Source organism: Lepeophtheirus salmonis, chromosome 6, assembly GCF_016086655.4.
Source record: "Lepeophtheirus salmonis chromosome 6, UVic_Lsal_1.4, whole genome shotgun sequence".
NCBI lineage: Eukaryota > Metazoa > Arthropoda > Copepoda > Siphonostomatoida > Caligidae > Lepeophtheirus > Lepeophtheirus salmonis.
The window spans coordinates 29,406,480-29,430,749 of record NC_052136.2 but is presented as its reverse complement, the minus strand read 5'-3'; the positions used below and the strand labels follow the sequence as shown (position 1 = coordinate 29,430,749).

General features: G+C 31.9%; 2 protein-coding genes across 4 annotated transcripts; both read right to left on the bottom strand.

Annotated features, from left to right (window-relative positions):
- Positions 1–10,213: 10,213 nt before the first annotated feature.
- LOC121120733 (uncharacterized) lies at positions 10,214–13,390 on the bottom strand. 3 transcript variants are annotated; one of them, XM_040715589.2, is made up of 2 exons: positions 13,209–13,390; positions 10,214–12,824 (listed from the first exon to the last, which is right to left on the bottom strand). In XM_040715589.2, the coding sequence occupies exon 2, from the start codon at positions 12,796–12,798 to the stop codon at positions 12,013–12,015; it is 786 nt and encodes a 261-aa protein (XP_040571523.1). In that variant the 5' UTR covers positions 12,799–12,824; positions 13,209–13,390; the 3' UTR covers positions 10,214–12,012. The 3 variants fall into 3 exon arrangements, with proteins under 3 accessions (XP_040571523.1, XP_040571524.1, XP_071745478.1); XM_040715590.2 differs by having other exon boundaries at positions 10,214–12,858; positions 13,209–13,362; XM_071889377.1 differs by having other exon boundaries at positions 10,214–13,097; positions 13,209–13,361.
- A 1,834-nt stretch (positions 13,391–15,224) lies between these two features.
- LOC121120991 (protein Skeletor, isoforms B/C) lies at positions 15,225–18,195 on the bottom strand. The gene is made up of 2 exons (XM_040715856.2): positions 17,834–18,195; positions 15,225–15,609 (listed from the first exon to the last, which is right to left on the bottom strand). Exons 1-2 carry the CDS (start codon positions 18,137–18,139, stop codon positions 15,331–15,333), a joined length of 585 nt encoding a protein of 194 aa, XP_040571790.1. The 5' UTR covers positions 18,140–18,195; the 3' UTR covers positions 15,225–15,330.
- Between the last annotated feature and the right edge of the window lie 6,075 nt (positions 18,196–24,270).

Genomic DNA, 24,270 nt, shown 5'->3' with positions numbered 1-24,270 from the left:
AAACTTCTCTGATAGTCATTCGACTATTTTCAAAAACAATTTTCTTCACGGCGACAACGTTTTCATTCAGTTACTATTCAGTATTTTTGTATATTAAAAAAATTGTACTTTTTTTCTCCTAAGTCCAACTAGGTGAATTGTTGGTTGTCTTACTCCAAAATTCATCCTCAGTTTTCAGTATGCTTGGGCTTCCAGAGTGAGGCTCACAATTGGCATCTTCCAGACCATCTTGAAGAGTTTGTACCACTTATCAACATTTTTTTGTTTACTCAGAACAGTTTCACTGTATGGCACAGTCAACATTTAAAGTGTTTTTGGAGCACTTCATTTCATTTTTCACAATTTTACACAAATTATGCAATTTCTTTGATCCATGTTTTTCGATAGCAAAACATCGCCGAACATACAAAATACTTCTACCCATTATGCCTCTCACAAACAAACTAAACATATTATAAAACTTTAAACAATAAATATATGTTGTTGTTTTTTCGAATGAACTAACACATAAAAATGTATAATACCAAATATACGTTCCCCCCCTAAATTTGAAAAGTCACCTTACTCTTTCAATATAGCTCGTATTGTGATTGTATTTTTGTTCCAGATTGCTGTATGTTGAGGCACCAAAAGGAAGAGTCCAAGTCAAGGTGGTGCGAGTCTTTCATTGTGAGATCAAGTCGAATCAAGTCTTCAAAAAATGGACTCAAGTCCCAGCCTATTCGCAAGACTTGAGGTCAAATCTCCCCCTGTCGTTTAGCTTCTCTAATAATATGGGCCTCCCATTATAAAAACTCTTCATACACGTCTGATATAGAAGTTTCATATCTAAGAAATTGTTCTGTGCAATGGACAAATAAAAGCATTAATTTTTTTTTTTGTCAAATAAATAAGAGGATTTTTATGTAATAATAAATATAAAATAAAGAAATTTGGTCCTCCTTAAAAGATTCTTATCTTTATTTAGAATCATCATGACCTTAAGTCATTTTTCATCAAAAGAAGGGGAAGAGAAGGTTTTATTTTTTTGTTATTATCATGATTTTTTGATAACTCATTAGATCTAATTCGATCATAATCTAGAAGTTTTATTTTCTTTTTATTTCCTTCAAAAAGATAAATGTGAATCTATAAATAACTTTCTGTCCATTTATTTGTTTGTTTTTCCCAACTCAACTGCAGTCCCAGTTACTCATTTCCAACACATTTATCGGTCATGTAGGAAATGTTACACTGTATTGAGTTAGTCAGTCATTCGTGCTGGGGTTCGATCTGAAATTCTAGACCGGTTTGATACGGTTACGAGTTTTGGCGGATCCAACTATTGCTGTCCTTTAAATAAGTTCGGATTGGACTCTGGATCAGTATTACAAATAAAACTGCTCCGAATCGGTCTCATTTAAAATTCAGTTAGGACCAATTCAATAGATAAATTTGGGGATGAGGGTCGTTTGGTTTTTTAAATTCTGAGCATTGACACAATATTGTCATATGAAGTTAAATAATATGTGTAAAAAAATAAATCTAGTATTTTTTCAATGGAGTGTTTTAGTTATGTGTACCTTGCGTTGTATAAATTCGATTGGTTTACTCTAGATGGTGTTAGGAAAATAAGATTCATGATTAAAAAAACTTATAAGACAGTTTTGTGATTGTTTGACTCACTATTGTTTGAGCGCGTGAGAAAGATGGACACAAGTATGGAGAAAATACACTATATTTTACAGTTTTTCTGTAACCAGGGAAAAATACAAGTGAGGAGGCGGAAAATTTTATAAAAGAGATGAAACATTCTGTTCCCTTAATTTTGATGTAAAAGATGTACCATGATCTAGAAGGCCAATTCCAGAGAAATAATGTGGATAAAATTATGGAAAGGGTTGATTTTGACCGTCATATTAGCACTATTTTAATTGCCAAAGAGATACATACTTATTATTTTTTTCGTCTATACCGATTTTATAGATGTACAATGTTGTTTTAAATATGTGTATTTTAAAATTGCGAATATTGATCTACAATGACCTCATATAAGTTTGGTGTATAAATCATATACGTACAACTCATAAATCAGGAATGGAAATAAAATCGGTCCATAGATTGAAAATCATTAAATTTACGGTCAGAGATTGTAGTCTGGATCGAAATATTGGTCAAAATTGCTCTGGAAAAAAATCACGTAAGCCCGAACCCAAAACAAAGTTCGGTCTTTGACCGAGCCTCAACACTAGTAGTTAGTTACTTTTTAACACATTTCCCATGAGGAGAAGAAGAGGAAGAAAATCGGAATAGACTTTATGTAAAACAGCTCATGGTGTGAATATTTTGACCACATGTATTCAATTTTGAACAGTAGGGAACAAATATGAGAAATCTGTATACAAGGTGCAAGTGTAAATTTGTCCCGAAATGTAATAATTTCACAAACAGTGTGTAATACATAAATATAATTGATACTTTTTATTCAAAAACTCTTTTAACAAAATATTGTTAATTTATCTCATTTGTGTATCGTCATTTCTTATTCATTCGGCCTAGTCCAGTCTTAGGACCGGTCCTTACGACCATCGGTCCCTCGAACTTTTTTTTAATTTTTAAAAAAAAAAAAAAAATGAGTGACGTCATCAAAAACCCAAATTCATACGTTTGGGACAGAAATGGACCAGACCGACACTGAACTGCAGTCTTTAGTCCTAAATAAGGACCGACATAACATAATTATATAATGACTCGCATCACTCAATGTTACCACCCTTGGAAACAATCCCATTCTGGATACGAGAACGAACCCTCTATATATCCACGTACATCTGGTTCTAGTACTCCATGATGTCGGTCTTCCATTATAAATATAAGTCTTATCATCAAACGATACGTCACACAGAAACTTGACCTGATCTGTTCCCATGCTTTGTTCTGAAGGTCCCATTAACCTCTTCAGATTATCTTGCAATCAAGTTGTCATTTCGAAGGACATGTTTCACAGTAGATCAGGATTAATATATCGGATCAAAATCGAGAAAAAATATATAATATCGTATAGATAGGTGCGTCCGCAGGGTAGAAGGGAGGGTTGTAACCTCACCCCCCCCAAAAAAAAAAAAAAAAAAAAAAAAAAATTTCTTTGTCAAGAAAAAATTATCGTTTTATAAATATTCATGGGAAACCAGCTATGGTAAAAAAAATCTTGAAATTCTTAGAAATTTTTATATGATACTTTTCGTAAAAAGGAGGGGACGATGAAAAAATTGTTGTTCAATTATCGTAGCCAGGGAATGTTTAATAAACAGAGTACTCACATTTACATGAATACATTTGTTATGAACTTATGACTTATATGTACTTCATGAATAGAGTGTGACACAAATTTTCCCTCTCTGGTCCAAAATCCAAAATAAGATTCATGCATTACGAAGACTTTTCAATTATGTCCTCCATATAAAAAGATCGCTCTCTTTTTTTAAACAGTCATCTTCCTAACATTACTAAATCGGGATCAAATTGATGAATCCGCTCTTTGTAACTCAAATATTCTTAATTCAAATAAATTTGTCTCTCACGAGTCAGTATTTCTGTTCATAGTAAACCCTGTCAGATTGCTCACAACAGATCCATTAATGGATAATTAAATATTCTTATGGATCAATATATATTGTATATCTCCAAAGCTAGTTATATCTTGTCACTGAAAAGCTACTACTAAATATATGGTCTTATTTTTTTTAATAAATATTGTATCCTTGGGATATGAATCTGTTGGCAAACAAAACAAGCCACTTGTGACAAATAACATAACAAAACAAATGCTTTCAGGGATCCGGGTATTTTTAATCATTTGTAAAATATCAAATATTTTGATATCGGTCAAAGTGAAGATTTTTTTTAGATGAGACAACTTCAGCGATCACAAGATGATTCGCTCGATGTTTTTTTGCTTCCTATACACTCATTACTCGTTTGATTCCAAAAAAAAAAAATTATGTATAGTGGTGATAAGAAAAGCTAAATAGTGAGCAGATTGAATTTTGTTGTATTTTCAATACTCAGAATCAAATAAAACGACCCTGGAAAATTACCTCCCGCACTCTGTATACTTTGACTCCTTATGTAGTTTTGGCTGAGAGATTTTAGAGTGTTGTGTTTACATAGATGTTTCTAAGAGATTGCTTAATGCATCTCTCTTGGGGCTCTTTCTTTTTCTACTCCCAGAGGACAATAACAAGAATGACGATTTTCCTTACTCACCAAATTAAGCAAACGATGGAGAGAGGTACATGTATAAAAGTAGCCACACAGGTGACAAAGGTATGTATCACTAGTGTTGGATTTTGGTCCAAAGATTATAGAGCGGTCTAACACTCCATTAATATTTTTTGGATGAGGGCGTCATAAAAATATATACTGTATTTTGTTATCAGCTGTATATTTTTCTGCACCTCCACCCCCCTCCCCCCTTATCAGTGTTTTGAACGTTTGATTGATCCAATGAAACAATTTAGTATATTTTTCATGAAAACATGTTTGAATTATGAAGGAGTTATGATTTATACTATTGGATTTTCAAGGTGTTTCATATGTTTTTAAACTCTGAAAGGTTCTAACCAGGACTCAATAGCTACACTATCCTATGGCGAGTATAAAAGCCGCCAGGTTAGTGCAGAATAGCCTGTATTTAGCCTGTTTGGCTAATTAATGTCGTACCTTAAATACAACATATACACAGAGAATTTTAGGTTCAAATCATAAGTATTACCTTGATTCTATGTCCCATACATAAAAATAGATTGAAGATAAATATTATGGGTAATTTTGTAGGTAAAATATATTTTTAAAAGACAAATCTTATTTTAAAACAAAAGTATTTTTATACTAGTCTAAAAATGATTCAATATTTTTGGTATTCTGTGGAAGTAAATTTTTGAAAGGGTTAGTAAAAATAATTGTGCTAATCCCTTAGGCTAAAAGCTATCTTTAAACGACAGTGGAGCCCTGGTTAGAACACGTCTGTACCTTTATTACTTATCGTAACTTTTCATCAAAAAAGAATCAGAAAAAATCTCAAAATCATTATGGAATTATAATTTTAATAAATGCAGATAATTATTCAGAACTTAGCATGTGCTAATTCGAATTAAGCCCATCAACATTCATAACACCATTGATTAGGTGAAACAGAAACATTGACAACTGAAAAAAAAAATACATTGTAGTTTTTTATGTTAGTGATAAAAAATATAAAAATATCAACGACGGTTGATCTAAGAAATAAGGATTTTGGTCTATTGTATGACTATGAAACCGGGAAAAAATTGGACTCGAACCAAGTCTCAACACTAATATGTGGGACGTATGAAGACACTACCTCTTAGTTTTCTTATCCAATCACAATTCCTTTCCTTCTACTATTTATTTATTATTCAAATTAATGGTATTTTTGCGGTTTTCGCTGTGATTTTTTATTGTCCACATTCCCTATCTCAATAGCTGCTGTTTCATGATTCTCTATAAACGTACGCACGATGTGGTCTATATAGTTTTAAAGTTCATAAAAATATCACAAGGGCTTAAAATCTCATGAGCGTCAAGTTTATAGCTTTAAGCATTTGCTACCCTGCCACATTTTTTATTTTATTAAGCCTTTAAAATAATAAAAGAATAGGTTGTTTGGAATTCAAGTGTTCTTTTTAAAAGTATGTGTTTCGTTTTAATTTCGTAAAAGCTTTTGGCGAATAAATAAAGGTTTTATTCGAATTTTATGTTAACTGTATAGTAGCGTTTTCTTAAATAATTATCTCGATTGTCTATCGTTTACTTTATTTTCTTAGGATGTAAACGGAATGTTAGATATCTGCGTTACTTATTTTCCTTTTTTTAAAGCAAGTTTTTGAGTATGAGGGTATTCAAATAAAATTTGAGCATCTAAAAAGAAGGAGATTCAGTGAGCATTGAGAAATAAAGTTCCGACTTTTAAATCTTTATCTGAATTATCTTCTTTTTTTTTGTACCGATTCGTCTTCAACCTTTCTACAATTTATATATATTATTTATACAATAATTCTTACATAACATTATTAACTTTTCAAAAATCATAAAATTATAAATTTAATATACAGAATATAATCTATCGTCTCGTAGAGGAGGTCTCGCACTTCTAAATTTATAAAGCATCCATGTTATCATTATTATTATAAAATTAATGTAATCTTGATGGAAGCCAATATATATAAAACAAAAATGAGTTGCCTTTTACGTAAATCCGTATCTCTCATACAATATCTCTGACAATCGACTCCTTTTCCATTAATTACCCATACATTTTGAGAAAATATGTTCCGGTGTTTCTTTTTTTTCCCGATTTAACAGATAAAATTATTGTCTCTCCTCGACATTTTTTCAATAAAAGTTTCCTAAGGTTAAAGTATTTGTAATGATTCTGTAAATCAACCAATTTATTGAAAAATCTAGTCTTTTACAATTTATAGCATGCAATATTATATTAACAGAAGTATTTTCACCTATAGATTCCTATTAGTTGTTTATTAATCTGATATTATATTTTTGTAGATTTATAGACCTTTAATCTCCGAATCTGTCGATTAAGGATCAAAATTTTTGACTTTATCAAATTGACCTCATTTTCATAATATATCTGATGAATTGATACAAAAATAATCTTGAACAAAAATAAAATATTTTCCATTTTATAGACGTATTTCGGTAAATCATATGCATTAGGAAAGTTCGAAAAACTATTCACCCCCGACCCTCAAAGAAAAAATTCAAACACCGGCCCTCATCAAGGTTTCATATCCTAATTTCTGGGTTGGATTAAGATATCTAAGAACATTTATCCTGAAGCCTTCATTTGATATATGAGACATTGTTTGAGGAGAATTATATTCTCAAAGCAGTTCATGCCCCTTCGCCAATATCCATACATTGGAAGGACAAAGTAGAGGAGGACCTAAAAAATGATAAAAGATTGGAATCGTAGAGCGAGTTCCCATGGGGGAGCTAAGTGAATGGTGTCATATAATGGTCGTAACAAGAAGGAGCAATGGGGAGCCAAGGAGTACGTAAGATTTGTCTCCATTAAATAAACATTGCAAGAGGGAAACACATGCAATGAAATCTACATTTCAAATGGCTAGATCATTTCCTTCTGGAGCTTTTTAAGACTATCACAGACACTTGGAATGGTTTTCATAGTATCCCGATAAGAAATAAGGCCAAAACATGACTACATTCATTTCACCAATTGGGAGACTTCGGTACACAAGTGCCCCACAGGGATTATTATCAAGTGGAGATGGTTACAATGGATGTTTTCATGAAATTATGGCTGATGTGGTGAGGAGGTTATGTTGTGCAGACGATACTTAACTCCAAGACGAACATTTAAGTACTCATAGGTAGAGAATAATTGACTTCTGGAACATATGCGAAGATATGGTGTCGTTCTGTAGGAGAAAAAAGTCCAATTCTGTAGTAAGCTTGCTGACTTTGCTAGATTTTTAATTTCTAATTGCAGGGTTAAACCCTAGACTAATTATATAGATGCAATCCAGTCCTTTCCAACTCCCAAATATATAACTGATATTCGAATATGATTTGGTCTTATTAATCAAGTTGCCCATTATGGTAGGATGAGAAATATATGGAACCATTTAAACACTTGCTCAGTCCAAAAAAGATGCTTATTTGGAACAGTGTACTGAACGAGGCTTTAGAAAAGGAAAAAATATAGTTATAGAATAAATTAAAAAAGAAGTTAAAATATTTTATCAGAGTCTTGAAGAGGTCCTGGTTATTACTTAAGTCCGAAGGATTGTATATGCTACTTTGAGCTTCCGAATGTCGTGACGATGTCTAGAAAATTAACTTCGTTAGTTCATGTTTCTTATCCAAGACGGAAAACGTATGTAGCTGTAAGCTAGTGGTGGCCTTGTCATTGGAGCTAACCAGTTACATTACTCAAGATTGTAATGAAATGTTACAAGTGGTAATGGTGGTGTTAGACTACAAGCCACTTGTTAAGTTTTTTGGGAGATTGAAATTTATATGAAATTCCGAATATGTTACTGTTCCGACTAAAACAATGGACTTTCTTGTGGAAATTTAGATCCCCTAGGTAAAACAAAAGCAGTTGACGACGCAGCATCTCGATATCCTAATGAGAAAGAGAGGATACATCGGTAACTGATGACGAAGATGTGGTGATGGCGTTAGTGAATCATAGATCTCAACTAGGGAAAATTACATGGGCAAGATTAGCCGATACTACTAAAGACAATGAGGTATCACAAGTATTAGGGGCATTAATCAAAGATGGAAAAGTTAAAGATTCTTTACTTGAGGCCTTAGAGGCTAACAAAAATATGATGGAATCTTTAGACAAAGCGAGAAGTGTGATTATATATCAATACAGTGTCGTTGTACCTAAAAAAAACTCCCTCCTGGAGTGTTATCGACACTTCATGAAGCTCATCAGGGTATATCTACTATGATAGCTCATGCTTCTTCATGTATATTCTGGCCAGGTGTAACTAAAGACATTGAGAAAACTAGGAAGGGATGCCGATCTTGTGATTCAATTACTCCATCACAATCTAAATTTCCTCTGGTTATACCTAGTATTACAAACTCTCAATTTAATAGTGGCCGATTATTGCGATATCAAGGGACACAAGTATCTCGTAGTCACTGATAAATTGTCAGGGCGGACCGAGGTTATCGAATGCATTTGGTCAAAATGCCTCTTACATATTTTTCTCATTATAACGTAAGAGCTAAAATAGCTGTTAAAAAAATGAAAAGAATGCTACAAGAAAATTTTGGTCGAAATGGAACCCTAAATACGTACGAATTTCTACGAGCAATGCTTATTTTGAGAAATACTCTAGACCCTGTAACTAGAATATTGCAAGCCATGGTGATCTTTGGGACATACATGACTGACTGTCTAGCTCACCTGAACAAATGTGAACATAAATTTGTCAGTGCGCAAATTGATCCAAAATTGCTAGATGTCTGGAACCTTAGAGAAAAGAAATTAAGAGAAAGAGCAAATACTGTTTTTAATACTCTGAGTATTTTTTTAAGCAGAATGGTGTTGGAAGTTGGTTTGGAGTAATGATTTAAAACAACATTGACTTTGTGCAAAAAGATGGGATAGGACAGGGACTATAATGGAAGTGAGGGATAATGACCAATACACAGAAAATTAACATGGTAACTGACAATTTGGAGAATGTTTCAGATATCTGATGTGACAAGGGAGGAGAATGAAATAAACAAGGACAATGACAAGAACTACTCTGATGTCAAAATATTGAAAATCGTCCAATTGGACCAGCAAGTGAATACTAATTATGTTACCCAGATTAGATAGATAAGACGGAAACCCGTTGGAACTATTTCCACAATGTGGGTTTTAGGAAGAAGCTCGAAATATGGGCGCCACACACAATGATGCAAAAGAACCTTTTGGATTGAACGGATGTTTGCGACTCTTAGCTGAAACGTATCAAAATTGATCCATTTTTATAGCGTATAGTGACGGGAGATTAAAAAAAAAAGGCCATATACGAGAACAACAGCCGAAAAAGATCTTAATCTAAACACTGGAATAACGACTAGGAAGGTTATACTTTGTGTCTTGTGGGATTGGAAATGAATCATCCACTATGGGCTGCTCCCATCGGGAAAACACTCAATTAGGACTTACATGGTCAAAAAACGACCAGATTGAAGCAAGCGCTCAACCAGAAGCGGCCAAATTTGGCCAATAGAAATGGTGTTGTATTCTAGAATTGACAACAGCAGGCCAGGCATATATTTAATGACGCGCCAGAAGCTTGGATGGGAGGTTCTATTGCACCCACCATAGTGTACAGACCTAGCACCAAGCGATACTCACCTTTTCAAGCATTTGCAAAATATTCTTGATGGTACAAAACTGGCCTAAGGAGAGGCTTGTGGAAATGAGCTGGTAAAGACTTCTTCACTCGCTGAATTATGAAATTGGCCTCAAAATTGACAAAACTTATCTAACAAAACCGTGCATATTTGATTTAAATCGAATAATCCTAATTTTGTTAATTTTATTGTCAAAATAAAGCGAAAAACAGTCAGAAATTATCTTAACCTATTTATAATAATCCTACAATATAACGAAGGAGATGAATAAATATGACATGTTGCGTGACGATTAGTTAGAAACGTTGCGGAAGACAATTTGTATTTCAAATAATGAGTATAGTTTTATCTCTTTTAGACATTATGGACTTTTTAATATGTGTAAGAGCATCTGATTTAATTAGTTTAATTATTGGTATGTCATTTTATATTTATTTTTAGCAAAATACATTTTGATCATATATCTTAAGAAGATTTCAATTCAGTATACAGTCAAACTTTATATATTTAAATAACTGTGTTAGAGACTACTTTGGCTGTCACCATTTCTTACAATTATCTAGTCTATATTTTGATAGTCGATTCATAATGATTTGGACTGAGATGATATATTCTAAATAATTTATTTCTGTTTCATGTGAAGACTTGAAATTATTCATTGTTATACCGGGGAACAGTTTAACAATTAACCCTATGATATTAAGTTGACTGATAACTTCTAGATTATTGAAGACATTTGCAATAAATTTCTTGAAGCCCCAGCAAGATGTTCTCGTATTAAATATTACCCTATAATTTATCATGAATTAAAATTAATTTTTATGGTTATATCATATGGTACCTGTGATTGCCTAGATTGTGTAGGACCATTAACCCCCGTCTCCTGCGGCATACTATATTTATTAAAGGTTTGAACTTGTACAATATTATTAATGTTAAACATTAATACAAAATATAATATCCATGATTTATTAATTCGAATTCAATATGTAATCTATCTTACTATAAAGTTACTTTTTCGAGAATAATTGAGTTATATTCTTTAAGTTTAGCAATTGAATATTTTTAATTTAATATGCTACTCTAATCTATTTTATTAAATACAACGTTCATAAAATTGTTAGAAACCTCTAAGATATGTAGGTAAAATATTGAGTACCTAGTCATTTACATTTATTTTTTTCAATTAATTATTTATTAATGCTATATTTGGGGTTTTCATTTATTTTCTATAGATATATTCCTGCATTTGGAATCCTAATGACGTCATTGACTATGCATGTAAATTTTCGGTGATAATTAAAAATTGTTGCTGACTAACTTTGTTTTAATAACTTGTGATACAAATCGTGTTTAAAAAAAAAAAAAAAATTAACCTGTTAACCCAGACAATTTGAAAAATGTTTCGAAGATCTGATGAGACAAGGGAGGAGAATGAAATAAAGAAGGACATTAGCAAGAATTACTCAGCTGTCAATCCTCAATTCTATGCTGAGTCCAACAAGGACTTACAATCATTACTCAGCAACAAATCCTCAAGATTACTTTCTGTCTTTTATGAGCACACAAAATATTCAATCAGGTTTTGAATATAATTGAATTTAGTAAAGAAATGAAGCTCACTACTCAGGAAATAAATAATAATGACTCCTGCTAAGGAAAAGAAAATTCATTCTTTAGATTACCAATTCCAAAAAAAAGGTCATCAGAAAAATACACACGATATACATGTCTGATAATAACATTGCTCTCGGGTCACACGGGATGCATCTTTACACTTGCTTTCACTAATTTTCATAAGTTGGCTCTAGGGAAAGAGCAAACTAAAAAATATATAATATCCGCAAGGTAGTGGGACAGTCTGTAGCTTGTTTTTTAAAGTAGTTGTTTAAAAACTACAGCCCCTCCATATGAATAAAACGCACCTATAATTTTCATTTATTAATATAATCATTCAGGGAGTTGTATTAGATTGCCGCAAGGCCGTACCACTCACTGTCGCTTTGTTTACAAAAGTAAACAAAGGTCATAACCTATATACAGTTTATTTTGAAGAATTTTACATATTACAATCTTCAAATAAGAAACCCTCCTTTAGATGCCTTCTTCTTTTAAAAAAATTTGACAAATTGGATGACATTGATTTGGAATTTCATTAGTCTCTTCAGCACTAGCCGGTAAGTGATGCTCTGATCTGTCTTCTTCAAAATGTTGATTGATAGACTTTGAAGCTCTTGCTTTTTCTGAACGTTGTAACTCTCTGACAATGCGTTGATTTTTGTATTTTAGCCGACGTAGTCGGCATTTTTCGAGGCGTTTATTCCGAGTCTCTTCAGATTCTTGAGCTCTTTCTCTTCTCTTGCGTTGCTTATCTCTTTCAATGCGTTGAATTCTAGCTTCTTCAGTCTCTTGAGCTCTTGCTCTTATCATACGCTGTCTGTGTCTTTCAATACGTTGATTTCTAATATCTTCAGGCACTTGAGCTTTGTATTTTAAACGACGTTGTCTGTCTTTTATAAGGCGTTCATTTCTACTTTCTTCAGACTCTTTCGATATTTTTAAACGCCGTAAATAATTCCTTTTCTTTCTCACTTCTGCTGTTTCATTCATACGTGTTATTTTTGTTCTAACTGATTTGATAGTTTTAGAATTGTTCTTTCTACGGGTATTAGCATCTTCCTCAGATTCACCTTTAATTGACCAAAGAAATGCTTCAGGGATATCGTAATCTAAAAATGCTTTTGCAGATCTCTTTTCCATTGGTTTTAAACTTTCCATTCGACGTTCAAAGATTTCTAAAAAGTCGTTTGAATGTGAAGTAAAAGGTTCCACTTTAATTTCAATTTTAACTTCCATTTCCTCTTCAATATTGTCTTCCATTTTGCTTTTTATTGTAGTGTCCTTTTCTATTCAGGCGAATCGATATCGTGAAAAAGATAACTACAATGATTACATTTTTTTAAAAGTAGTTAGGTAATATTGTTTCAGTTCTTATTTAGGACTGAAAACTGCAGTCCCATACACTCAGTTTATGTCCGGTCCAGTTCAGTCCTACAATCAGTCATAAAAATGTATTCCTCGATGGTGTCATTCAACTTTATTTCTTCTTCTTTTAATCAGTTCTATAAGTGAAATTCCGAAGGACCAAAAGTATAAAGTACCTTTTCCAAGGACCAGTCCTAAGATCGGAGTGAATAAATAAGGACTAACACAACATTATAGATATACGATTTTTTCTTCAAATTTTAGATTTGAAGGAGCTAATTATCTTTATTAAATGTAGCTTTTACCTTCTCTTTTTTGTGATACCGATATCTTTAATATTAATTTTATGGAACAAGAGTAATTAGAACTGTTTGGCGGAGATTTCGTATTATTTTCATTATTTTCGCAAGATTTACATACTTTTTACAACTACACAATTCAATGATTACTGTTTTTATAATTTTTTTACATCGCACGGGTAAGTTTTAATAGCAACAAGAGAAGAAAAGAAAAAGAAATAGTGGATTTTTTGTAGCTAATAGCTAACATCTAGCTTTGTATGGGTAATTTTATTAAATTTTTAGGTAAAAAAAAAGAAGAATTTTTCAAACGACCTCACAAATTCGGACGTAACTAAAGCAAGATTTAGATTCATATAAAATAAGTTTTAAATTTTATTTTGTAAGTATGAAGATATTAAAATATAATTAGAGTTTCCAAAAAAGAAGGAGGTTGAGTGAGTATTGATAAATAAAATTCCGATCTTTAGATTTTTAATTCACGACATGAATTATTATGATTATATAATTTTTTTTAGTCTTCTTCGCCATTTCTTAATTATACAATAATTATTCATCTTACATTAAATTATTGATTTTTCAAAACTCATGGAATTGTAAATTTAATACACACCGCAAATCTTATATAGAAAATCTAAAATATCACCTGATAAAGGAGTCTGTTGTGTATTTTTATAGTTTCATTTATTTTTGTTTATATGAAGTAGGGATTAGTTTTAGCCATGGAAAATCAATGTAAATTTTTGGCAAAAGTGTCTACTTGTATATACATTCTTTTATCGTAGTTTTATATGTACATCCTTTTAAATAGTAAAGCTTGTCAGTTGTGACAAATATAAGTGACTCTATGATTTTACCCCTAATCCAATCGTCTACTTTATAAGCTCTTCCTCCGGTCTTTTACTTCCATACTTAGATAGCGTTTGTAGAACACTACAGAGATCGCTTACTTCTAAATTAATTAAAAATACTTGCTATTTTTATAATGGTAAAATTATTAATTTATGGACGGGAGCCCATATAGATAAAACAATGGATTTGCCTCTAAAATAACTTTGTATCTTACTCTACTCCTTATTCATTCAAAAATCGATAGTTATTCACAGAAAAGTATTTTATTTTTTTAAATTTGAAAAATGAAATATCAAATATTAAATTTTTTGAAAAAATATTTTAAATATCAAATGTTTTTTTAAAAAATTAGACAAATGTAAGCTAATTAAAGTAAAGTAAGTTTTTTGGAAAAAAATTTCAAAAATCCATATCTAATCACAGAAAATAAATTTTTTGGAAAAAAAATTCAAAAATTACATTTCAAATGTTAAATGCTTAGAAAAGATTTCAAAAATTCATAACTATTCACAGAAAATTAATTTTTTGTGGAAAAAATTTAAAATATAAAATTTTTTGGGAAAAAAAGTAAAACAAAAAGATTTTTTGCTCTGCTGCATAATTTGAAGAATAACCTACTTCAATAATTATAGTAAAAAGGACAAACTCCTTAATTGTGGAGGGGCCTCCAGACCCTCCAATCCAACCCCTGCAGTTGACCCTGAAAATCCTATACCAATTTTTTTAATCAATTATTTTCAACTTTTAAATTCTTTTAAAATATACAAACCTGGTAATAGCCGAGGTGTTCGAATGGGGTGGGCTGGAGTTGCTTGAGCCAAAAAACTAAATCAAATTTTTCTTTTCTAAAAAAAAAAATCACTCGGTCAAATTCAGCCCGCCCGATACAAAAAAGAATCTTGCGGACACCCTTGAAGGGATCACTTACATTTTTTGGTCACTTTTCAGTTTCCCTTGTCTTATTTTACTTCCAATATGATCTTTCAAATAAAACCCTATATATTTGTTTCATTATGACGATAAATTATTGCTACTGTAAGTGCAAATGATTAATCAGAAAAGTCTTTGTGATAGAAATAATTATTCTTCATGGAATACAATGGTTAAATAAAAACCAAATTCAATTTTTGAGAAAAATAGTTCTAGATTATGTTTGTGTTGACTTTGGTAAATGTATTTTACTAAAAAATTATTATGTTTTTCTCGAGAAATTATGTGTACACGTGATTTTATAAAACATAAATTATGAAATTTGCTTCTTGACAAACTTGTCCATTTAAAATATGAATACTGAGATAATACTATACAGAGCCATTGACCAGAAGATACTTTTTGGAAGTAATTTGACTCCGAAGCTATATTCATCTTCTGGCTCAGTTTCATACAAATATTCAAGAGTAAATAGGGGCGGCTCAGTTGTTGTGGGTGGAACGGCATAGGATATACCACGTCCGACATATGCATGCCCATAGTCGGATCTAAAACGAGAGCTCCAAATAGATATCCAACGGAGATCCCAAGTACGAATCCCATCTGGCATTTGAAGTGTAAGGCTCTGATAAAAAAAAATATGTTATAAATTATTAGTTCAAAAAATTATAATACCAGATAATTACCGAGGGATTCATTAAAATCTGAACACTTTGAATTTTAAACTTGATCAAAATATAATATATTAACTAACAATATAATTTCAACAAAACTAATACTATAAATAGATGTGTGCTTGAGCTTTCTTAATAACTAAAGTAGCCGCCCTTAGCGAAAATTATTGTTTCCAGCGGACGGCGGTGGTGGAAGGCCTGGGACCCGCTATGGATGTCATGTCGTCCAAGTGCTAACTGACATTGGCTTTGAGGGTTCGATGTTTGGATAACGGACACTGTGGGCCTTCCCCTCGACATGCATCCAAAAGGTGTAGTTAAGGAGGCTTGCATCAGGGCTGTAGGGGGCCAAAGATGTAAAAAAAAGTTTTTAAAAAAACTTAAAAGTTTCTGGCAAAGGAGGAGAAGGATTTATTTCATTGTTGATGTCTAAAAAAAATGGTACCTCTACCCTCCCAAGGTTCTTTCCAATATCTTGCATGACCCCTCATGGACTTGAGGGGATTGGCTTGGCCTGTTTTATTTAACTTTAACAATTGCTGGCAGTGCACGAATGCAAATTCGTCGATTACTCTCAAGAGTGATTTTCTCAACTTGTACGTCAGCTAGAGAGCTCATGTTTTGTAACTAACTGTTTATGCTCTAATATATTGAAATATGAATTCATTTCAATTACTCAACCTTCATTAATTTTTGAATTAGAAAGTATTCAGATTTCAATGGAGTATGTTATTTATTATTACAGAAAATCCTTATTTTATATTAAATCAGGAAGAACAAATGTCCCCCTTTTGCTAGAACATACCCTCTTTTTATATCCTGAAAATCGACGTAACCTATAAAAACCATAAATTTATTGAATTGCTTAGAAAGTTTCCGAAGATGATAGAAGTAGATGCCATGTTCGAGTAAATGAGGACGTTTGGTCAATCAACATATAGAAGCAAAAAGAGCAATGTTTTTTTTTTAAATTACAGTTGGTCACTGTAGTTGTAAAAAATATAACATTGGACTAACACGATAATTTTTGTAGTTGCAACTTAAACAGGGTTTGCTTGATTTTATTAGCCGTTATAATTATTTTTATATATTAAAAAGAGAACATATCTTTCACAAAGTAATCGATAGTATGTGAAAAACGAAGATTAACACTCAGAATTTGTTACTAAGTTATAAGGTTAAGTCTTTGATGGTCTCAGAGTAGAATTGAGGATCGACATTGTTTTGATTTCCTGCCTATATAATTGTTAGATTTATTTATATTTCCTTCATCTGTATCTGCTCGCAGCTAGACTAATTAAATGACGTGACAGCTAAGCTGCTCTCCTCCAAGACGTTCTTCAAATAATCTAGTTAATTTTTGTTTTTTTTAACATACCGGCAGATCATTTTTTTTACAATTAATATCCATTAACTTTCAAAAACGGTGTGTGGAGGCTGATTACGGGTCCACTATAAAATTGTACTTCTATCTCAAAATTGGAAACTGTGTGACAGGAAAGTTTAAATCATGAAAGTAGAAGGAAGGTCTCATTATGTGGAGTTTGTTGTAAGTTGGTCTCTGATGAATAATTCAGGGGAGGGAGAGTGACGCAGAGTGGATCCGTTGACTGAGGGATGAGGCAAAAAACAATCAAAAGCTCTAATGACTAACGCCTTACATAATCAGATGTGATCCACTGTGGACTCATCCCTCAGATGGACTCCGAGTCCCCCGAATACTCCAAAAGAGACAAACTCACAACCACACGCACATAATAAGACACCTTTCATGTACTTTTATGATCCTCGAAAGCGCTAATTGTACGAATATCTCGAAAGTATCGAGATCCCTCTTGAATATATTTTCTAATTATTAAAGGGTTGTGATAATTGGATTACAAATTTCCGCCTACATAGTTTCCAATTTCGATAGATAAAGAGAGTGTATATCGCGTGGGCAAACTTATACAATATACCCCTGATTACATATTTAAGTACATTTAAATCGTCATTTCTATCAGATAAAATGTCAAACAAAGAGAACGCAGCGCTTTTACAGTTTTTTCCTACAATAATACAAGATGGAACTCAAGATAAGTATGTAATGAATTGTTTGGATATTTTGTGCTTTGTTGAGGGGGGAAAAAACGTAGTAACTATATAAAAATAACAATGAATCAAAGGACCTCATACTTGGTTAGTGAATTTTCCCAAAGGAGAGAAAGAATTTTCTTGGGGATAGTCCACCTTCATTCCATATTCGGATCCCGGCTCGCCCCATTGACCCACATAAAAAAAAGCTTCAAGGCCACTTCCATCAAAGTCAAAATTTTCGATTTTCAAAGTGGATTTGTCAATCACCATAACGTTGCCCGCTACAAAACTGCTACTTCTTCCTTGTTGTGACTCAAAAGGGACACTTTGGAGGCCATTAACTCCATGGAAGGAGCAAATGCTACTGAAAAGGATAGTGTAAAGGACACAAAAGGACTGTTCCATGTTCCTTTTTATAAATATACTTGTTAGCTGCTCAAAGTCACTTGATTAAATGGTCATAATATGTGTACATACAACATGAAAGGAACCTTGCGTAAATTAATCTATAGAAAGGCAACATAATACACTCAAGATGTTTAGATAACAATGTGGAGTAAGAAAATTTGCATGGGGACAGGTAATAAATAATTATCAAAAGTCCGTTCAAACAATATAATCATTTGAGTTGGGTTTTGGTCAGAAAATCCAGGATCGTTCTGAGACAGTAATACTTTTTTTATGGGGCCGAACTAATTCAGTCTGGATCGGTTAACATTGGGTATACACTATAAATGACTTGTGACCATGGACCGAAAATAACGTCATATGAAGTTAAATGTATCAGTATTTGCAGGATGGGGCGAGGTTTCATTCTGGAGGTGAAACTAAAGTTTTCTTGGAAGTACAGTCAGTTTCTTACCAATTAAACAATAAAAACATTAGTGTTTGTTTTTGGTATAAAAATCCTATATCCGTCTGAGATCGTTAGGATTTTTAGTAGATCAAATTCATGTGGTTCTTTAAATAAGTTCAATCTGGACCAGTTTCAAATAAAAATTCGTTGAGGATCAGTCCTTCAAAAAAAAAAAACACTCTGAATCGGTCTCATTTAAAATTTTGTATGGGCTGATTCTATAGATGAATTTTGATAGTATTAGCAATAAATATAATCCGTCTTTCCTAAATAATTTTTAATTTGAAAATGTATTGATTTTTTTATTATTCCGACAAATTTCTCTAAAATTTTTAGTCAAACCCGTCAAAAAACCTAAACCTCCCTCCTTCCTTCCCTTTCCATACTTGTAGTAGTTAATGACGTCAAAATTGTGAGCCTTGACTTACAATAACATCATTGACAGTTTTTTGTGCTGTATTTCTACAACTCATTCATCAGGATCGGGAAGAAACTCGGTCAATAGATTGAGACTGAAAAAAGTTGGTCTTTATTGATACCAAAAAAATCCGTCCACGTTTTGAATTTTTTTTTTTTTTAAATGAAACTTTTTTTTTTGGTAAGGTGGAGTTTCACTGAAACGTTTAAATTTTCGTATACACTCTAAATTGTTCCAAATTGGACTGGAAAAATAACTTAACACAAAAAAATGCTTGGTCAAATTTCTAGTATCCAGATTTGGACATTGACCGGAAAAACAAACGGCGTGCACTCTGTCCGTTCATTTTTTGAACGACGAAGGAAAAAAAAATATGAACGGCGTTCATTTTCTTATTGACCATAAGAGTAGTAGCTCTTTCACTATTTTTTAGGAAGACTACTACATATTTTTTCTTGATTATGGGTATAATTATAAATATTATCTTTGAGAGTGGCTAAAATATAGTTTATTTAGTCTATTTTTTTTTAAATCCGTTGATTTGTTTAATTGACTGGAAATAAGTCATCTCAAGATAGCCTTCAAAATCACAAATAAGTTATAATGGATCAAATAAAAGGTACAATGGACGTTAATGCATTTATTTATCTAGAACCTTTTAATGTTTTGATGAAATCTGTAAATGTAAAGTACATAAACTTTAGCCCGACATTAGCACCTTCAATCTTCATTACTGTGCATTATAAAAGTACTTTCTCTTAATTTTTAACATCTCCTTTTTTCAGTATCTATCATTAATTGTCTGGAGAGAGTGGGAAGATATACTCAAATTTCATATTTTACAATTAAATTGCAAGAATTTAAAAATATCAACTTTTGCATTATACTATACTCTGTAATTCCTGTAAATTTAACTAAATTTTCTTGATGTTTAAGAAAGTTGTGTTGTTGTACTGAAACATCATATCTATTAGATCACAGATTTTAGTGTAGCAAATTCGAGTATACCCACTTTCTTCAGGCAATAAATGAGAATTATTGAAAAAAAAGAGAGGTTAAAAATTAAGACAAAGTACTTTCATATTGTGCAGTAATAATTGAAAAGGTTGAAATTTATGGTTTTATGAAGAGATTACATGAATTTACAAGATACTAACTAAATAAATGTTTTTAAGTCCATTATAACTTATATTTGATCTATTACACTCCACTAGTAATTTTGAAGGGTATCTTAAGATGACTGATTTCCAAGCAAATGGTACAATTATTGTAAGAATGGATTGAACATTTTTTTAGACTTGATGAAATATTAAGAATTTATCTACATTAAATATACATAACATGAATTTGATTTTTCCTATTTAAGTAATGAAAATCCAGCATTTCTAAGGTTAATAGAAATACAAGGTTAAACCATCATGTTATCTGGCTTACTGAAATCTTTAATTTGATGTATAGTCCGACTGCTCGAATAGACAGGCTGATTTTGACAAAACATGCAAACAATCATATTCTATGACGTTAATATGAAAAAGCCTGGTGGAAGTCAAACATTACAAAATAAATTATAAATATTTGTACTGCACGAATATATCTGTATAACTTTGAAATGGACGTATTTTTTTGCACACTTGGTTTAAGAAACCTTGTATTTCTATTAAAGATCTTGGGGATCTCAAAAAAAAAAACTGGTCAAGGAACAAATCGTGTTGTATCGAAAATATATGAAATCAAAAAAGTGATTTTGGTACATATGTTTTTATCCTCTCACACGATTTATAATTGCAAACACCAACTACCACAAAGTCTTCGAGTCATTAATGTATCTAACGATAAACTCTTTCTTCTTGTCTTTAAATTTCATTTAATAATCAAAAAACAGAACCCAATTACTTATACAAAATATTCTGTATATGCAATATTAAAGAGGTTAACCACCATAGACAATGAAAAACCAAGACCACCGTAGGTATATGGAAGATGAGCTCACAGGAGGAATTTAACGTTGAAATGGACGTATTTTTTTGAAAAAATCAGTCAAAGCAATTTTAAAAGTGATTCGGTACATATTTTATCCTCTCACACGGAAAACACCAACTAAAAAGTCTTCAAGCTAAGATAAATAATAAAATAAAAAAATTAAACCCGACCCAGCCGAACAACTCACAGGAGGAAACGAGTTTTTGAAAAAACCAGACTCTAGTTTTATGTGTGCAACTTGGCCTACCTATAATGTTGGAAAAATTGAGCCCAGCCTGAAAAGCGGGTTAGGTTCGGGGGTCACCTTTTTTCCCCGTTATGGCACCCCTGAATGAACGGTACACTTAGCATTTGCCTATATTATCTATGCCAAGGGTCAACCTTTCCAGTAAATAAGGTAACTCATATAAAATATGTCGGTTCAGCTATTTCTTAAAGGAGGGAGGCTTTTCAAAATATATTGGAGGTTGCCTTGAATAAAAGTACTGTCTCTATTTTGAGGATATTAAAAACACAATTTGAAGAAATTGGACATCATTTTATAAGAATATAGATCATCATATTAGGGCCCCTAGGACTGCCTGTTTCAGTCCTTGAGGCTCCTTTTAATGTATTTAGAAACAAAAAGGGCTTTATATATTAATGAGTATTATTATAGGTTGGACTTTTTATAATAGATAAATATTAATAGACTAAATAAAAATTCAAAAATGAACCATTGAACGGAAAAATGAACGAAAAAAAAAAATTGAACGAATGAACGGAGAACGGAAAGTCTCTACAAAATTGAACGAATGAACGGGGGAAAATGAAAGAGTACAAACCTGCTAGTATCACTCTTTATTAAAAGGAGAAAACAAAGTCCGGAAATTCTCTGAAATTCAAACTCGAAAAATTGATATACTGTAAATATACAAATGATATACAAACTCGACTCGGCACAAATGATGGGAATTCACTAGTTTTTAGAAACCCGGCTCTTTCAACTCCCAAACGGTTTTTCCGATTTTTTGTTACTTTGATAGATGTATTACAATTACAGAAGCGTCCGCAGAGGGGGCTGGAGGGATTTACCCCCCAATATCAAAATATACAAAAAATTAATTCTTCAAAAAAAAAATAATTTTCTTTGAATAACTATTGATTTTTGTTATTTTTTTCCCCAAAAAAGTACTATTTGATTTGTTTAAAATTTGAAATTTAATCTTTGAAATTTTTTCCAAGAAATTAATTTTTTATACTATAAATTTAGTATATAATTTTCCTTCAAAAAATTTAATATTTTTAGTTTTATTTTGAAACTTTTTGTAAACAGAGTGGATTTTTATAAATTTTTTCCAAAAAATTTAATTTTTGAAATTTAAATTTTGATTTTTTTTTCTAATTTTTTTCCAAAAATTTCCAAAATCAAGCCCCCCTCATCCCCTTGAGGCTGCCTTGAGTCGGCTCCTGATTAGTGGGCAGCTGGCTTCCGGTCGTTTACTTCAAAGAGGCGGTTCATATAGCCGTTACTTTCGCAAACGACACATCACTACTCGGCATAGAACTTAAAACCATTATGAGCCTTTGTTTTCTTTTTCTTTTTGGACAAAATGTATCAAGATACAATCAAGTCTAAACTGTTAATGTTGTTATATATCAAATATTTCTCATTGAAAGTCAGCACAGAGCATGTTCAATAGGCAAATAGATTAATATCACGATTGATATCTTTATATAATGACCAGACCCCCCTGATTTGTGCATTTCATTATTTTGATTTCATAGTAATTGTTTTTTTAGCCTGTTTGATTATTTTTTATTTATTGTCTTTTAAAAATATTTATATTTGTCCAATGTATATTATTCGCAGTATAGCCAAAAAAATATTAAGGGATTGATTGTATCTTTTATGATCAATTCTTGTCTAAAATCACAGACCTCCATAAAATATTTTGAAAGTAAGAGTGACAAATTCCCTCCCATCTCGTTTTGAAAATTTGATGTCCAAAATATAGCTTTATTATAATCAAATTGTAATATGCATTAAACTATATGTTATTACATCATAAATACTCACGTTTATATAGTGTAGCCAATAAACTAGCTATTACATTTGCAAGGATCCAATATTTTCTCTATTTATCATACCAATCGATAATCCCTAATCGATCCAATTATTAACTAATTTTATAAATCTAGCCATTTCATAGGGATTTTTAATATTTATTAATTATAATAGTTTATAATTCGCATATAGTGTTGCAATCCCTCATTTGTTATTGAAGGACCTGATTAGATTGACTTTTTTGTCCTGATACACCAATAATATAACAAGTAAAACCTACTATTATTAGTGGGAAAATTAAGGACCTGGATCCCCTGGTAATTACGATACGGAAGTATCACTGTTCTTATTTACCCATCTAATGTATTCAGTGTTACTAGGATAGTCTTTGGTAGAGTGTTAGGTTTTGAGAGAATGATGCAATATTTAATAGAAACCTTTTTCCGGAAGAGAAATGTTTAACGAATAACTTTTTGTAAAATTTGACACACATATTCCCTGATATAACCCAAAATTTGACGTAATAGCATATATGTTTTAGAAAAACATATTAAAAGTTATTTGTTTTGAAAAATTGGACATTTAGAGTTTGAAATTTTTTTAGAAAGACTATTTTAATCAAAGACTTCTTTAAATAATTTGACAAATGACAAAGTTATTGTTAATTTTGAAATTGTTGCAACTATTTAAAAAAATGACTAAAAACATCTTTTTCCCCCGACAAATTTTACAACACACACCCTCGTAGTCACATGCCTGGTTGTACCGGTAGTTTCATAAATACGCGGACTAATTTTTAAATGCTTATATCTCGAGGTTCCGTGACCGAAAATAAAAAATTTCAGCACACGTAACTCGGTAAATCCTTTGGCTTTGTTTCTGTTTTTCTTACTCGCATCAAACAAAGTCGTTTACGATGAATGCCGAGGCCAAACGTCATATGGTTGCCACTCTCCTCCGCGCCGGTAGGTCTGTCAAGGAGATAATCAAGGACACTGGATTATCCAGGACTACTGTGTTCAAGGTTCAGAAGCTTGTCAAGGAGGGAAAAGATCTGAAAGACCTGCCCATACCTCTGGAATGACTCAGGATTGTCTCGCTGCCAACATGCCATTTTGGAACAAAAACATTTGGCCACCTCAATCACCTGATTTGAATACCCTTAACTACAGTGTGTGCAGATAAATTGAGAAGAAGGCCTGTGCTACCCGCCACCCAAATTTGGACTCATTGAA

Coding starts and splice junctions, on each gene's coding strand:
- LOC121120991 (XM_040715856.2), bottom strand. CDS start 18,139: ATGGAACAGTCCTTTTGTGTCCTTTACACTATCCTTTTCAGTAGCATT. Junction 15,610..17,833: donor TGGGAAAATTCACTAACCAA/GTATGAGGTCCT, acceptor TTTTTTTATCAG/AGCCTTACACTTCAAATGCC.
- LOC121120733 (XM_040715589.2), bottom strand. CDS start 12,798: ATGGAAGACAATATTGAAGAGGAAATGGAAGTTAAAATTGAAATTAAA.